General features: G+C 61.2%; 1 protein-coding gene across 5 annotated transcripts in view; it reads left to right on the top strand.

Moving 5' to 3' along the window:
• Positions 1–15,342, top strand: part of LRP1 (LDL receptor related protein 1) — a 76,431-nt gene that overhangs the window by 54,984 nt on the left and 6,105 nt on the right. For 4 of the 5 annotated variants that reach the window (XM_036992504.2, XM_036992503.2, XM_036992502.2 and 1 more), the window contains 33 exons: positions 965–1,169; positions 1,487–1,679; positions 2,281–2,406; positions 2,556–2,684; positions 2,981–3,100; positions 3,298–3,411; positions 3,742–3,891; positions 3,968–4,090; positions 4,390–4,506; positions 4,685–4,813; positions 5,048–5,170; positions 5,262–5,402; positions 5,598–5,788; positions 6,531–6,714; positions 6,823–6,908; positions 7,086–7,205; positions 7,664–7,851; positions 7,983–8,188; positions 8,742–8,930; positions 9,506–9,654; positions 10,085–10,178; positions 10,298–10,414; positions 10,650–10,769; positions 11,097–11,219; positions 11,353–11,478; positions 11,870–11,986; positions 12,653–12,759; positions 12,839–12,971; positions 13,845–13,964; positions 14,134–14,256; positions 14,521–14,661; positions 14,754–14,888; positions 14,972–15,091. In XM_036992504.2, coding sequence (XP_036848399.2) covers positions 965–1,169; positions 1,487–1,679; positions 2,281–2,406; positions 2,556–2,684; positions 2,981–3,100; positions 3,298–3,411; positions 3,742–3,891; positions 3,968–4,090; positions 4,390–4,506; positions 4,685–4,813; positions 5,048–5,170; positions 5,262–5,402; positions 5,598–5,788; positions 6,531–6,714; positions 6,823–6,908; positions 7,086–7,205; positions 7,664–7,851; positions 7,983–8,188; positions 8,742–8,930; positions 9,506–9,654; positions 10,085–10,178; positions 10,298–10,414; positions 10,650–10,769; positions 11,097–11,219; positions 11,353–11,478; positions 11,870–11,986; positions 12,653–12,759; positions 12,839–12,971; positions 13,845–13,964; positions 14,134–14,256; positions 14,521–14,661; positions 14,754–14,888; positions 14,972–15,091 — 4,559 coding nt within the window. Of the gene's footprint in view, positions 1–964; positions 1,170–1,486; positions 1,680–2,280; positions 2,407–2,555; positions 2,685–2,980; positions 3,101–3,297; positions 3,412–3,741; positions 3,892–3,967; positions 4,091–4,389; positions 4,507–4,684; positions 4,814–5,047; positions 5,171–5,261; positions 5,403–5,597; positions 5,789–6,530; positions 6,715–6,822; positions 6,909–7,085; positions 7,206–7,663; positions 7,852–7,982; positions 8,189–8,741; positions 8,931–9,505; positions 9,655–10,084; positions 10,179–10,297; positions 10,415–10,649; positions 10,770–11,096; positions 11,220–11,352; positions 11,479–11,869; positions 11,987–12,652; positions 12,760–12,838; positions 12,972–13,844; positions 13,965–14,133; positions 14,257–14,520; positions 14,662–14,728; positions 14,889–14,971; positions 15,092–15,342 lie in introns of those variants that run through there. The other variant, XR_005054220.2, reaches the window with a different exon arrangement.

Genomic DNA, 15,342 nt, shown 5'->3' with positions numbered 1-15,342 from the left:
GTCCTATGAGAGAGCAGGAGGGTGGGCATAGCTTTCCCATTGCCAGTGCCTCTCAAGCTCAGGGAGCAGGGGGACCACCTGGGGAGCACTGGAAAGTGCTGGTTCCCCGGCCACACCCCAGACCTAACCAAGTGTGTATCCTGAGACTGAGGCCCCAGGAATCTTGACCCAGTGCAAGTGGTCAAAGGACCACATTGTCACCCAGTGTAGGGCTTGACCAGCCCTGAGGGCTTCCACACCCATCTCTGGAGCCTCACCACCCCACAGAGGGGCACCGAGTGGCCAGGGGTTCCCACCACCTCTTTTACTGAGGAGACCAAGATGCAGATGAGCCAAGAGGCTTATTCCAGGTCAACTGGAAGGAGCAGAGCTGAGGCTTAGACCCCACATATGCAAAGGCAGTAAATTATGGATGTGACTCTTGGAAAACTTGGTAAGGGTAGGGTCCCTGCATCCCCAGGACCTAGGACACAGGACACTCAGCAAGGGTTTCTGGGCTGCCAGGCACAGAGAGCAGTTAAAAATAAATGAATAGAAGCTACTCATATGGCATATACCAGCAGTCATTAAGATGACTATTAACCCCTTTAATCTTCAAACCACCCTATGAGCCGGAAGTGGTAGTATCCCAACCACACAGAGGAGGAAACTGAGGCTCAGAGAGGTTGAGGAGCTTCCTACAGTTCTTAGCTGGTGAGTCGCAAGCCAGGATGGATCATACCGTGCCTCAGCAAAGGCAGGTGGCCTCTGCACAGACACTGAGAAACCGGCGTGCATGCACACGCAGACTGGGCAGGCGGCCCTTCCTGGGCACCGGGGCTGTATTGGCCCTGGTGGTCTGAGGTTGTCTATGGCGCTGGGACCAGACTCCCATGCTGGCCCACCCCTGCTGACCCTGTCCTGCGCTGCCTGTGGTGGACTCCCTGGCTTTAACGCCCAACCCCTGTGGCACCCCCTGTCCCAGCCTGATGTTCTGGACCAACTGGAATGAGCAGCACCCCAGTATCATGCGGGCAGCCCTGTCGGGCGCCAACGTCCTGACCCTCATCGAGAAGGACATCCGCACTCCCAATGGCCTGGCCATCGACCACCGTGCCGAGAAACTGTACTTCTCCGATGCCACCCTGGACAAGATTGAGCGGTGCGAGTATGATGGCTCCCAACGCTATGTGAGTCTTGGGGGCAGGCGGGCAGGGGCGGGGTGGGCTGGGGGCAGCCACCAGCCCAGTGCCCAAGCACAGAACAGCAGAAAGGGAGGCCCCATGGTGGAAAGATCCTGGAAAGACTGTGTGGCCTTGTGCATCCTCAGCCTGTCTGGGCATGGCCCTCAACAGTTAAATAGGGGAGATGGCAGGAAGCCCCTGCAGGCCCTTCCTATGCTGGGACTGTGTCTCGGGAGCCTAGGCCAGAGCCAGGCCCCCCTCATCCCTGGAGCCAGCTGCAGTAGTTGGGGTCGAGGCAAGAGGCACTGGTGCCCTCTCCACAGGTGATCCTGAAGTCAGAGCCAGTCCACCCCTTCGGGCTGGCTGTGTACGGGGAGCACATCTTCTGGACTGACTGGGTGCGCCGGGCTGTGCAGCGGGCCAACAAGTACGTGGGCAGTGACATGAAGCTGCTGCGCGTGGACATCCCTCAGCAGCCTATGGGCATCATCGCTGTGGCCAATGACACCAATAGCTGTGAGTGCGGCTGCTGCCACCAGCCTTGCTGTCCTGCCCCCCATGCTGACATGTACATACACACACAAGTACATACACACACACACACACACACATGCATTCACACCACCCTGCAGCAGGCCCCAGGCCCACCCTTGGACACCCCAGCATATGCTGTGATCACTCCTCCACCCAGAACCACATGCATCCCTGGAAGCCAGTCACCCACCTGCATGCATCTTCGGCTTGGACTCCCCCATCCTCTGTGTGCACCTGCACAGACACACTACCACACTGGGCCTGGCTGACCAAGTGTCTCCAACACAGATCCACAGCTTTCCTGGGCCTCATGAATGCCCCAGGGCACGCACCACTGCACACCTGATCTCAAGGCTCCTTAGACTTGACTCTCCCCAGACCACACCTCCAAGCCCATCTCAGCTCCCTAAAAGCACACACCTCAACCTCAGCCCACCCCAAACACTCCCCTCCTGGCCAGCCAGGAGCCCCTGTGCCACAGCCAGTGCCAGGAAGCTGCGTGGAACTGTGTGACTGGGTGTGCGCCTTCTGTGTGTGCGCAGCTGAGAACACTCTCAGCCCGTTGTCCTTGTCCCTGTCTCAGGCGAACTCTCCCCTTGCCGCATCAACAACGGGGGCTGCCAGGACCTGTGTCTGCTCACTCACCAAGGCCACGTCAACTGCTCCTGCAGAGGGGGCCGCATCCTACAGGAGGACCTCACCTGCCGGGGTGAGACAGGGAGGGAGGGAGGGAGGAGGGGCGGGATCCCTGGGCACACCCTGGGGGCCATCTCCTAGCAGCCCAGCCCCTGAAGCCTTCTCACGGAGAAGGGAGAAGCTAAGGATGACCTCATGAAGCCCCCTCCACCCTGTCCCCAGCGGTGAATTCCTCTTGCCGAGCACAAGATGAGTTCGAGTGTGCGAACAGCGAGTGCATCAACTTCAGCCTGACCTGTGACGGCGTTTCCCACTGCAAGGACAAGTCGGATGAGAAGCCTTCCTACTGCAGTGAGGGCCTCCTCCGCCCCAGCCCCAGCCCTCCTATCCCAGGCCCTGGGCCTCCAGAGGCCCCCGCCTTGGCCCCCACAGGGCGGGGCACGGGAGGACAGGAGCCGAAGCTCCATGACCCAGTTCCATGGCCCGAGAAGGAGTGTGGGGAGCTTGTGAAGGGCAGAACCACCATTAGCCCTGGGCCAGGCCCACAGCAAGGGGTGAACAGTTTATCAAGAAACAACCGCACACGTCTGGCCTGCACAGTCCCCTCCCACAGCCCCTCTGACTAGCGGCCACTCCCCAACCCACAGACTCACGCCGCTGCAAGAAGACTTTCCGCCAGTGCAACAATGGGCGCTGTGTGTCCAACACACTGTGGTGCAACGGGGCCGACGACTGCGGGGACGGTTCCGATGAGGTCCCCTGCAACAGTGAGTGGGACACCAGGCCCGGGCCTCAGACCCTCAACCTCTGCCGCACCCCCACCCTGCTGAGCTCGGGACCTCCCACCCAAGGGGTCTGGTTCGGGGCTTCTCTGATGGGCCTGGATAGTTGCTCCTGGCCCAGACCCTCTTGGTCCCCATGGGGGCTCTCTGGCCTGATGGTATCGGGGTGGGTGCTGTTGTAGAGAAGGCCTGTGGTGTGGGTGAATTCCGCTGCCGGGACGGCACTTGCGTTGGGAACTCCAGTCGCTGCAACCAGTTTGTGGACTGTGAGGACGCCTCTGATGAGATGAACTGCAGTGAGTGGTGCCCCCTTCCTGGGCGCCTCCGCGGCTCCCTACTGTCTCGCTGCCTCCTGTCCTGCCTGGTGCCCCTCTCTGTTGTCCCTCCAGCCCATGTGGCAGTCGCAGACCCTCACAGCCTGCCCTGTCCCACTCCCCTCCCCACCTCCAGGCCCCAGCTCCCCTGGGATTTAGGGAGGGGCAGTGAGTGGGAGATGTGGACAGGAGCCCACCCAAGGACACTGTTCAGTTTTCTAAAAGATGCAAAGATGCCACATGGGCCAGCAGCTGCCCTAGGAGGGTGTGTGGAGGGACCCCTTATCACCCCTCATCCCCGCTCCCCACCAGGCGCCACTGACTGCAGCAGCTACTTCCGCCTGGGGGTGAAGGGCGTTCGCTTCCAGCCCTGTGAGCGGACCTCCCTCTGCTACGCACCCAGTTGGGTGTGCGATGGTGCCAATGACTGTGGGGACTACAGCGACGAGCGTGACTGTCCAGGTCTGGCTAGTGGGCAGGTGTGCAGTGGGCAGTGGGCCCCAGGGTAGCAGTGCCCTCATTATCCCCTTGCTCCCAGGTGTGAAACGCCCCAGATGCCCCTTGAATTACTTTGCCTGCCCCAGTGGGCGCTGCATCCCAATGAGCTGGACATGTGACAAGGAAGACGACTGTGAACATGGCGAGGATGAGACCCACTGCAGTGAGTGGTCACAGTGCCCCACTCAGCCTGGCTGGGAGCCCAGAGGACCTCCAGGGGGTGGGGTCTTCACCACAGCCCCACCTCTTAGTTCCCTCCCAGGCAGTGCCCTCCTAGGGGAAGGGCACCCAGGCCTTTACCCATGCCATCTTTAGAGAGGAGGACCAGCTCTCTAGCTCCTTCTGCCCTGTGCACAGAGGGCTGCCTTGGGCATCTCTCCCATCCATCCTGTGGCACCTGCCTGCCCAGCTGAGTGACTCACCATCCCTTTCCCCCATCTAACCATGGCTTCCAATTGCCAGACAAGTTCTGCTCAGAGGCTCAGTTTGAGTGTCAGAACCATCGCTGCATCTCCAAGCAGTGGCTATGTGATGGCAGTGACGACTGCGGGGATGGCTCGGATGAGGCAGCTCACTGTGGTGAGGGGTGGCTGGGATCAGGCCAGGGAGGGTCCCCTGGGAGGGGCAGGCCCCCCCATCCACCCATACACACACCTGCCCTCCTACAGGAGGGACAGCGCAGCTGTGGGGACATCCCCACGGCGGCCTGCCTGCTCTGCCTGCTCCTGAGTCTCTCCGCGGTCCCGTTCCCCAACAGAAGGCAAGACATGCGGCCCCTCGTCCTTCTCCTGCCCGGGCACCCACGTGTGCGTCCCCGAGCGCTGGCTTTGTGACGGCGACAAGGACTGTGCTGATGGTGCTGATGAGAGTGTCACGGCCGGCTGCTGTGAGTGGCAAGGGTCGTAAGGTGCAGGGCGGGCAGCAAGTGGACCTTGCAGAAGGGTAAACTGAGGTCAAGGAGTGGAAGTGCTTCAGCCAGGGTCACTCGGGAGGTGAGGGCAGAGGCCTGTCCACGACCAGGGTGCCTGGACTGCTGTCCAGTGCTCTGCACACTGTAGCACTCAGACCACAGGAAGGCCCCAGCAGGTGGGGCTAAGGGGCTGTGCTCACCTCTGTCCAGTGTACAACAGCACCTGCGACGACCGTGAGTTCATGTGCCAGAACCGCCAGTGCATCCCCAAGCACTTCGTGTGCGACCACGACCGCGACTGCGCCGACGGCTCCGACGAGTCTGCCGAGTGTGGTGAGCCCCGGACTCTGGGGAGGCAGGCGCTGCCCTCCTGTACATGGGCTGTGCGGGGCCACCAGCCTCACCTGCTGCCCTCCTGTCCCAGAGTACCCGACCTGCGGCCCCGACGAGTTCCGCTGCGCCAATGGGCGCTGTCTGAGCTCCCGCCAGTGGGAGTGTGATGGGGAAAATGACTGCCACGATCGGAGCGATGAGGCCCCCAGGAACCCGCACTGCACCAGCCCAGGTGGGCCCAAGGCGTGCCCCCCACTCCCCAGCCTCTAGGCCACCAACCCCCCGTGACCTGCCCCCTGACCCCCTGACCCCTGCTCCCATTCCTACCCCCAACCTGCCCACAACCCACCCCTGCATCCCCACCTGCCCATGCATCCCCTCCCCAACCTGCCCCTGCGATCCTGCTGACCTGCTGCTCTGCCCCCAGAGCACAAGTGCAACGCCTCCTCGCAGTTCCTGTGCAGCAGTGGGCGCTGTGTGGCCGAGGCGCTGCTCTGCAATGGCCAGGATGACTGCGGTGACGGCTCTGATGAGCGCGGCTGCCACGTCAATGAGTGTCTCAGCCATAAACTCAGCGGCTGCAGCCAGGACTGTGAGGACCTCAAGATTGGCTTCAAGGTGTGCCCCTCCCCGAGTGGGAGCTTCCACACCTCCAAACAGGAGGAGCTCCTTTCTCCACTCTGTTCCCTCAATTTGTTCAACAAGGGCTTACCAGTGCCTGCTCTGCCCGGCCATGCTCTGGGCTCTGGGGCCACATCAGTGAACAAACAACCTCTGCTTGGTTGAGTTATGCACCCCTTTGGGAGGTAGAGCTGAGGGCTGTGAAAGAAGGAAGGGTGTGCAGGTGCCAGGTGGGCACTAGGTGTACGGGTCTGCAATTCAAGGGAGAGGCCAGATAGGAGAGCAAAATCCCGGAGTTGTCACCAGAGGTGGCATTTCCATCCATGAGTCTGGACAAGATTTCTGGGGAAGTGAGTATAGATGGGGAGCCCCAAGGCCAGAGCCTGTGCTTAACCCCATGGAGGTGGGGGTGGGTGGTGGAGAGGGGGTATGGGAAGGCAGAGAAGAGCCTGAGAAGGGGTGGCCGCTGGGGAGGGAGGAGAGGCACAGTCAGCTGTCAGTGGTGCATGGGTCACAGAAGATGGGGCCTGCACGCTGCCCTCTGTGCCTAGAAACAGTGTGATCACTGGGACTCACTTAGTGGTCTGGGTGGGAGTGAGAGTCGGGTTGCTCATGTGGATCGGCTCTGCGTGAGTGCTGTCCACCCCCACGGTGAGGGGACGCGGAGCCCCGAGAGGGCCTGTAGAGTGGGAGGCCCAGCCCCCCAGCGTGGCTTGGACCAAGCTTCCTGTGCCTGCAGTGCCGCTGCCGCCCCGGCTTCCGTCTAAAGGACGATGGCCGGACCTGCGCCGACGTGGATGAGTGCGGCACGACCTTCCCCTGCAGCCAGCGCTGCATCAACACCCATGGCAGCTACAAGTGTCTGTGTGTGGAGGGCTACGCCCCCCGCAGCGGTGACCCCCACAGCTGCAAAGCCGTGATGGGTAAGATGGGCTGTGGTGGGAGGGCTGGGATAGTGGAGCCCAGGACAAGCTGTGCTCCAGGGCGGAGGCTGTGCCTGGCTAGCAGCTGAGCCAGGATCCTGTCTCCAGATGAGGAGCCATTTCTGATCTTCGCCAACCGGTACTACCTGCGCAAGCTCAACCTGGACGGCTCCAACTACACGCTGCTCAAGCAGGTGTCAGGCCCGGCCCTCCTCCCCAGCCCGTCCCCGGAGCCCACAGCTGCCTCCCTCACCCTCACCGAGAGCAACCCCCTGGCCCTCCACACTGGGGCCCAGGTCCCCACCCCACTGACCTCCAGCCATACATGTCTTGACTCTGCAGTCATCCGTCATCCCCACCCCCAAACGCAGGGCCTGAACAATGCCGTCGCCTTGGACTTTGACTACCGAGAGCAGATGATCTACTGGACCGATGTGACAACCCAGGGCAGCATGATCCGCAGGATGCACCTCAATGGAAGCAATGTGCAGGTGAGGACAGGGCACTGCCTCAGCTGGCACACAGGGGTGGGGCTGCATTTGAAAGCCATTTCCCCCTCTCCCCACCCGCCCCTGTTACTTCCTCCTCCCCCTTCCCTGTGGAGTCTCAGCAGGACTGTGCCGGTCCTGTTTCTCCCTTCTCTGAGCCCCGAGAGTGAGGTCTGAGAGATCCCTCTTGTCCTTTCCCTAGTTATCAGTAAGTTTCCACTGTGTCTGACCTCCCTTAAACCTGTGCATCCAGACTCTGAGGGTTGGGGTGTGGTCTCTCTCATCTCAAGGCCCCTTTCCTAGAAGCTTAGCTGGTGCCAGGTTCCATCCACTGTCCACCCAACCAAGCTGGAGGAGGGGCCTCCACCCCACTTCACACCTGGGGGAAGCTAGGCCCCAGAGAAGCTAAGGGTCCTACCTCTGGTCCCCCAGAGCTCTTCTTTCCCTGTCCCTACTGGCAGGTGCTGCACCGGACAGGCCTCAGCAACCCTGATGGGCTGGCTGTGGACTGGGTGGGTGGCAACCTGTACTGGTGCGACAAAGGCCGGGACACCATCGAAGTGTCCAAGCTCAATGGGGCCTATCGGACGGTGCTGGTCAGCTCTGGCCTCCGTGAGCCCAGGGCTCTGGTGGTGGACGTGCAGAATGGGTATGTGGACAAGAAGGATTGGGGGAGCCCTTCAAAGCAGGCGGTACACGCAGGCATCCAGGCACAGCCTCCCCTCAGGATCCTGGTGGAACCAGTCATTGGGTCTCTCACCTTGTCCACCCCCTGGCCAGGTACTTGTACTGGACAGACTGGGGTGACCACTCACTGATTGGCCGGATTGGCATGGATGGGTCTGGCCGCAGTGTCATTGTGGACACCAAGATCACATGGCCCAATGGCCTGACTCTAGACTACGTCACCGAGCGCATCTACTGGGCTGACGCCCGTGAGGACTACATTGAATTTGCCAGCCTGGATGGCTCCAATCGCCACGTGGGTCAGTGTGCCCAGGAGGCTGCCCCAGGGGGTAGGGATCTGAGGCTACAAGGGCTCCAGCCTCTGGGGCAAGAGTGTGCTTAAAAGCCAAAGAGCATGGTCCAAGGACACCACCCACCAAGGGTGTGGGGGGCCAGGGCACCCCAGCATGCAGCCCTGGACCAGGGGTATAAGGCTACCATCAGCTCCCTTGGGAAGGAGAAAACGGCCCCTTCCCATGCACAGTTCTTACAGCAGGCAAGCAGGAGGCAGCTGGGGAAGGTCACAGTTCCACCTTCCCCAGCTAAGGCCTGGCATTGGGTCCTGTAGCACTGTCCCCTTCCTAACGGAACCAAATGTTCTGGTGGGCGGGAGCCCACTTTCAGAAAGGACTGGATCTGTGTTCCATTTCTGCCACTTATTAGCCGTGCAGCTTGGGAAGCAACCATCAGAAACCAGGCTGGCGCCCACCTCACAGCTTACTACAAGGCTAAGGGTTTAGGAGGTCCAGTAGAGATGTTGCCTGGCATGCAGGCGGCGCTGACAGCAAATGGCCTTGTCCCCCCACCTTGCAGTGCTGAGCCAGGACATCCCACACATCTTTGCACTGACCCTGTTTGAAGACTACGTCTACTGGACAGACTGGGAGACGAAGTCCATCAACCGAGCACACAAGACCACGGGCACCAACAAGACACTGCTCATCAGCACCCTGCACCGGCCCATGGACCTGCATGTCTTCCATGCCCTGCGCCAGCCAGACGGTGAGCAGCCAAGGGGAGGGCAGCAAGCAAAGGCCGCCAGACACGAGGGGCCCCTGGAGTGGAATGGGGCTCCACCAGGGTCGGGACCCCCAAAGTCTCAGCAGAGATTCCTGTCCACCCCTTCTGGACCATCAACTGAGAAGTGCTTGCCAGACACTGAGAGATTTGGGAGGCCGTAAACAGGCTGTGGTCTCAGGAGCTGCAGCGCAGCCTGGGTCCAGCCCTGGAGTCATAGGAGCAAGGCTCTGAAGCAGTCAAGCAGGGTGGGGGTCAGGGCACAGGCCACCAGGCAAGCAGGCTGTAGCTGAGGAAGGGTACAAGTAAGGCAGTATGCGGGCTTCAGGTCTAGCCTTATCCTGGGACCTCGAGAGAGTCCTCCCCTCTCTCTCTGGCTTCAACTCCCTCCTGAAAGAGCAGGATTTGTATCTGTCCCACCTCTGCCAGGAGAGAGTGGGCTAGGCAGCCTCTGAAAGAAGCAAATATGTTACCAGTGAGTGCTCCCTCCTCTGGCTCCGGGAACAGTGGTCCGTAAACTGGGCCCAGCTGGTGCCCTTTAACCACATTTTCTCTGGCAGTGCCCAGTCACCCCTGTAAGGTCAACAATGGCGGCTGCAGCAACCTATGCCTGCTGTCCCCTGGGGGTGGCCAAAAATGTGCCTGTCCTACCAACTTCTACCTGGGTGGCGATGGACGCACCTGTGTGTCCAACTGCACTGCAAGTCAGGTGAGGCTCTAACCCTTGACTCCCATTCACCAATTCCCCACCCTCAGCCCCCACACCAGTACCCCCACCCCTCCTTGGACCCCAACACCTGCTCCAATGTCATCATGCATCTGGTTTTCCCATGCTAATACCCCTATAGTTCTTGCTTACCTCTTGTCTCCCCCCAGCAATACTTTTACACCCATCTCCTCACACAAATGCCTCCACACTATGATGCTCTCCCTCCCACACCAATACCCTCAGCCTTGGCCTCCCCAAATTCCCCCTGACCTGGCCTTCCTGCTCTTGTATCCCAACCTTCCAGCCAGCTCAGCCTTCCCCCAAAATGCCTCAACCCTACTGCTTCTTTAAAACATGCCAGCCCTTCAGAAGAAAATCCCCTGAGTCCCCAGGCCTCCACCAACTCTTCTTGCTCCCACCTGCCCTCCAGTTTGTGTGCAGGAACGACAAGTGCATCCCCTTCTGGTGGAAGTGTGACACAGAGGATGACTGTGGGGACCACTCTGACGAGCCCCCAGACTGCCGTGAGTGCCAAGTCAGGGGCGGCAGGAGAGTCGTGAGCTGGGCGCTGCACTGCCAAGGCTATGAGTGGCCATGCCCACCCCCAGCCCTTGTGACACTGAGCCTCCTTCCCTCTCGGCAGCTGAGTTCAAGTGCCGCCCAGGACAGTTCCAGTGCTCAACAGGCATCTGCACGAACCCTGCCTTCATCTGTGATGGGGACAATGACTGCCAGGACAACAGTGACGAGGCCAACTGCGGTAAAGGGCTGCCTTCCTCTCCCCCACCCCCCAGGGTCCCTCCCAGGGGCTTGGGGGTTTCATGCTATGCTTCAAGGGCAAGGAGGCTCAGGCCACAGCCCCCTCTTCTCCAGGCTGGACCCCTGCCGCTCCAGGCCCATGACCTGCACTCTCTCACTAAGGGACTGGGTGCCCTTCCCTGGTCCTGAGTCCTTCACCCATGGTAGTTACCGTCCCCTCCTCCCCGCCCCCACAGACATCCACGTCTGCCTGCCCAGTCAGTTCAAGTGCGCCAACACCAACCGCTGCATCCCTGGCATCTTCCGCTGCAATGGGCAGGACAACTGCGGAGATGGGGAGGACGAAAGGGACTGTCGTGAGTGCCCAGGGCTGTGGCAGGAGTTGGGGGAAACACACTAACATCTGCCGTGCTTCGTCCAGGGACCCTGCTGTCCTCAAGTCATGTTAGTGGGTGGGCAACACATCTGTTGGGTGTAACTTGATTTGCTCATAAAATCATCACACCTGGTACAGAGGTGTGCAGATGCAGAAAAAAAAGCACCCAAACTGGAGATAAACTGTCCCTTCTCCTAAGAAATTGCTGGCAGGACTAAGACCAGGGCTTCAAAGAGGAAGAAGGTGGTGATCCTGATTTGTGGTACACATGGAGTGGGCAGGTCCTCACTGTCTCCCCCACCTGCAGCCGAGGTGACCTGTGCGCCCAACCAGTTCCAGTGCTCCATCACCAAGCGCTGCATCCCCCGAGTCTGGGTCTGTGACCGGGACAACGACTGTGTGGACGGCAGTGATGAGCCTGCCAATTGCAGTGAGTTGCCTGGCGGCCCTGGAAGTCGCCTTCCCCCCAGTGTCCACTGCTCCACCACCCCCACATGCAGCCCCTCTGCAGCCCTCCAACCCATTCCTGAGGGAGCGCCCCTCACCACCTGGCCCCCCTGCAGCCCAGATGACCTGCGGGGTGGATGAGTTCCGCTGCAAGGACTCGGGCCGCTGTATCCCTGCGCGCTGGAAGTGTGATGGGGAGGACGACTGCGGGGACGGCTCCGATGAGCCCAAGGAGGAGTGTGGTGAGTGTCCCAGCCCCCACTCCCAGGGGAAGGCGTCCAGCTGGGGAGGGTGGGGTGGGGCTGGTGCAGGCATCCTACACCCACCACCTCCTAACTCTGCCCCCACACCGGCACCTCAGCCCTATGTACCTGGGCAGAGCCTTCCCTGCCCTGCTCTGGGATCTGTTAATGCTCTCCCCAGAACAGTTCCCAGCACTTGTGTCCCTCCTGCCCCATAACCCTCTTGTAAACCCCGTGTCTTAGAACCCTGCCTGGGCTCCCCCGTGGCAAAGCCTCTTGCACCACTCTCCCACTCCTGGCCATCCTGATCACACCTGCCTGAATGCTGTCATCTGTCCCCTCTCTGTCCCTGACTGCCCCCATGTCTGTGCCCTGATCTGGCCTCCCTCAGACGAGCGCACCTGTGAGCCCTACCAGTTCCGCTGCAAGAACAACCGGTGTGTGCCTGGCCGCTGGCAGTGCGACTATGACAACGACTGTGGGGACAACTCTGACGAGGAGAGCTGCAGTATGTCCCCCAGCCCAGCAGGAGCCCTCCCGAGCAGCCCTCGGGTGCCTCCCTTCTCAGCTCCCCCACCTCTACTGCCACCAGGCTGCACTAGGGCAGGTGGCCCCCTCCCAGGGCGGGGGGCAGGAGCCCCCTCCCCACCCCCCCACTCCATGTTGTGTACTTGAGTTTGTGCCATTTCACCTCATCTCATGTTTCTCTCCATTTTCACACTGTCCTCTCGGGGTTGCAGAGGTAGGTGTCTCTGATGTGCCCCATGCTCCCACCACATCCCTTGACACTTCCCCAGAGCCCCCTGTCCCTGTGCTGTGCCTCAGCCCATTGTCCTTTACTGGCCTCTCCCTAAACCCTGGTGCTTGTCTTAATGGTCTGGTCCCCCACCTGCCCTTCCCATACACAGTCTGTCCCGAGGGCAGGGCCAAGGACCTGTGCCCTCTCTCCTCTGTCTACCCCACAAGGGTAAGTGTGAGGGTCCTCTCTGCCTGACTGGTCCCAGGAGGGCCACCAGTTGTCTTGCCCAGGGTTGGTGGAGCATCTTAGTCATTTCGCCATTCAGCTATGGCCTTCAGGACACGGGGATGGGCAGTATTGCTCTGCAAGGGCTGGAGATGCCCCAGGAGCTGAGTGCCCACCCTCCTGGGGTCCCTCTCCCCTGTTGTCCCCCAGCCCCTCGGCCCTGCTCTGAGAGTGAGTTCTCCTGCGCCAATGGCCGCTGCATCGCTGGGCGCTGGAAATGCGATGGGGATCATGACTGTGCAGATGGCTCAGATGAGGTGGGCAGGTGGCCATTGGGGTGGGGTCAGGGCCACAGGTGCCCAGGACTGACCAGGATGCCTGCTCCTGTGCCCACAGAAAGACTGCACCCCGCGCTGTGACATGGACCAGTTCCAGTGCAAGAGCGGCCACTGCATCCCCCTGCGCTGGCGCTGTGACGCGGACGCTGACTGCATGGATGGCAGTGATGAGGAAGCCTGTGGCACTGGTGGTGAGCCCCTCCTACTTGGCTCCTCGGCCCTCCCACCATCCCTCCACCCCATCACATAGCCCAGTCTTTCACTTATTCTTTCCCATATTCAATGTTCATGCAACGGATATTTCCTGAACGCCAACCATGTCCCAAGCACTCCTAGGCATCAGGGACACAGCTGTGAACAAGACACAGGGCCCACTGGGGACATTTTGTGCAGGTCGTGCCTTCCACAAAGGCACTAAGTCAAGGGGCCAGTTGGGCTGAAATCTAGCAAAAACCTATGGCTGTGTCCATCCAGGCTCGGCCCCACAAGTTCCAACGAGGCAGTGGGCTACCCTGCAAAACAATGTCCCTGCTCAATTTCCTTTCCTGGAGCAATGAGGCAGTGCCTGCCCCTGGCTAACCTGCCTGGACTGAACAGCCACAGGGGGCAGTGTGAAGCCAGGGGCAGAGAAGGCTGGGGCTTGGAGCATACACCCCAGCCACGCGGGCAGACATGCTGACTCTGTCCTGGTAGGCCAAGGTGAGGTACTGAAGCCAAGGTCCCCTGACCCCCAGCCTTGTGCTCCTCTTCTGTACCTGCCACTGAACTACGGGAGGCCCCAGTGCCCCACAACCACCAGAGAAAGAGGGCCCTCAGGATCTCTGTGGACGTGCTCCCTCAAAAAGTCCTCCTCTTTTCCCCTAAATACCAGAGGAGGCAGTTCTGCCTGGCTACCTGGCTGGTATAAAATTAGGACAACTGGGTTCAAGACTGGCGGTACCACTGCTTGCCTGGTGACCCCTCTGGGCCTCCACCTCTCCAGGGACGGGTCTAGGCAAGATGCTGCCCCCAGCAGCCAGGGGCCCAGGCCTCACTCTCCTCTTTAACCCCCACCTGGCGCCCAGTGCGGACCTGCCCCCTGGACGAGTTCCAGTGTAACAACACCCTGTGCAAGCCCCTGGCGTGGAAGTGCGACGGCGAGGACGACTGCGGTGACAACTCTGACGAGAACCCTGAGGAGTGCGGTGAGGCCGGAGTGGGGCCAGGGCGGGGCTCCGGGAAGGGGCTCCGGGAAGGGGCGTGGCGGGCCCTGGCAGGTGGGGCTCCAGGAGGGGGAGGGGCGGGGCTTCTCTGCTCCCGGAGGTGCTGCAGCTTAGGCCACCGCCCAAGGCTGATTCGGGCTCTTTGGCGCAGCCCGGTTTGTGTGCCCTCCAAACCGGCCCTTCCGTTGCAAGAATGACCGAGTCTGCCTGTGGATTGGGCGCCAGTGCGACGGCACCAACAACTGCGGGGATGGGACTGATGAGGAGGACTGTGGTAAGCAGGGGGCCCGGAGTGGGGGTAGGACGCTGGGCGCTGTGTCTGGGAGAGGGGACTCGTTGCTGGAAGCCCGAAGGCCCTTCCACGGGAGAGAGAAGCCCCCGGGACGCGTGGAGCTTCCTGCTGGAGGCCGCTCGGAATGTCAACCAGCTTCCCTGGGGCTGACAGACAGCCCAGCTTGGGGCCCATGGTATCTGTGACTGACAGTGGGAGGAGGCGCAGGGTGGTGAGTACCCAACCTGAAGCCCCTGCGCTCCCTAGAGTCCCCCACGGCCCAGATCTCCCACTGCAAAGATAAGAAGGCGTTCCTGTGCCGGAACCAGCGCTGCCTCTCCTCGTCGCTGCGCTGCAACATGTTTGATGACTGCGGGGACGGCTCTGACGAGGAGGACTGCAGCATCGGTAAGACGTGGGCAGTGGGGGCCCTGGGGGTGGCCGCGCCCCGGAGCCCAGGCCTAGCGCGGCTCAGGGGAAGGACCCGCTCTCCCACACAGACCCCAAGCTGACCAGCTGTGCCACCAACGCCAGCATCTGCGGTGACGAGGCTCGCTGCATGCGCACTGAGATGGCCGCCTACTGTGCCTGCCGCCCAGGCTTCCACACTGTGCCTGGCCAGCCCGGATGCCAGGGTAGGGAGGCGGGGCCGAAGGGAGGGGTGCAGGCAGAGCCCCCAGCCGCAAGCCTGCCCTTGACCCTGCCGGGTAACCCCCAGACATCAACGAGTGCCTGCGCTTCGGCACCTGCTCGCAACTCTGCAACAACACGAAGGGCGGCCACCTGTGCAGCTGCGCTCGAAACTTCATGAAGACGCACAACACCTGCAAGGCTGAAGGTATGGGAGCCAGAGGGGACAGAAAGAGGGTGGGGTTAGCCGACGCCACGATGTAAAGCAGGGTGACCTGGAATGGGACGTTTTCCTCAACACACCCACGCCCAACATGGAACCCCAGGCCCACAGATGCAGTTACCTGCACACAGTGCTGGTACACAGGGAGGCATGGGCCTGGGGACTGGCACATCTGAGGAAGGGGCAGTACACACGCCTCCCATGCATGCCTCCTCACCCACCACCAGGAGAGCACG

The sequence above is a fragment of the Manis javanica genome, chromosome 10, assembly GCF_040802235.1.
Source record: "Manis javanica isolate MJ-LG chromosome 10, MJ_LKY, whole genome shotgun sequence".
NCBI lineage: Eukaryota > Metazoa > Chordata > Mammalia > Pholidota > Manidae > Manis > Manis javanica.
This window is presented reverse-complemented; position numbering and strand designations above follow the sequence as displayed.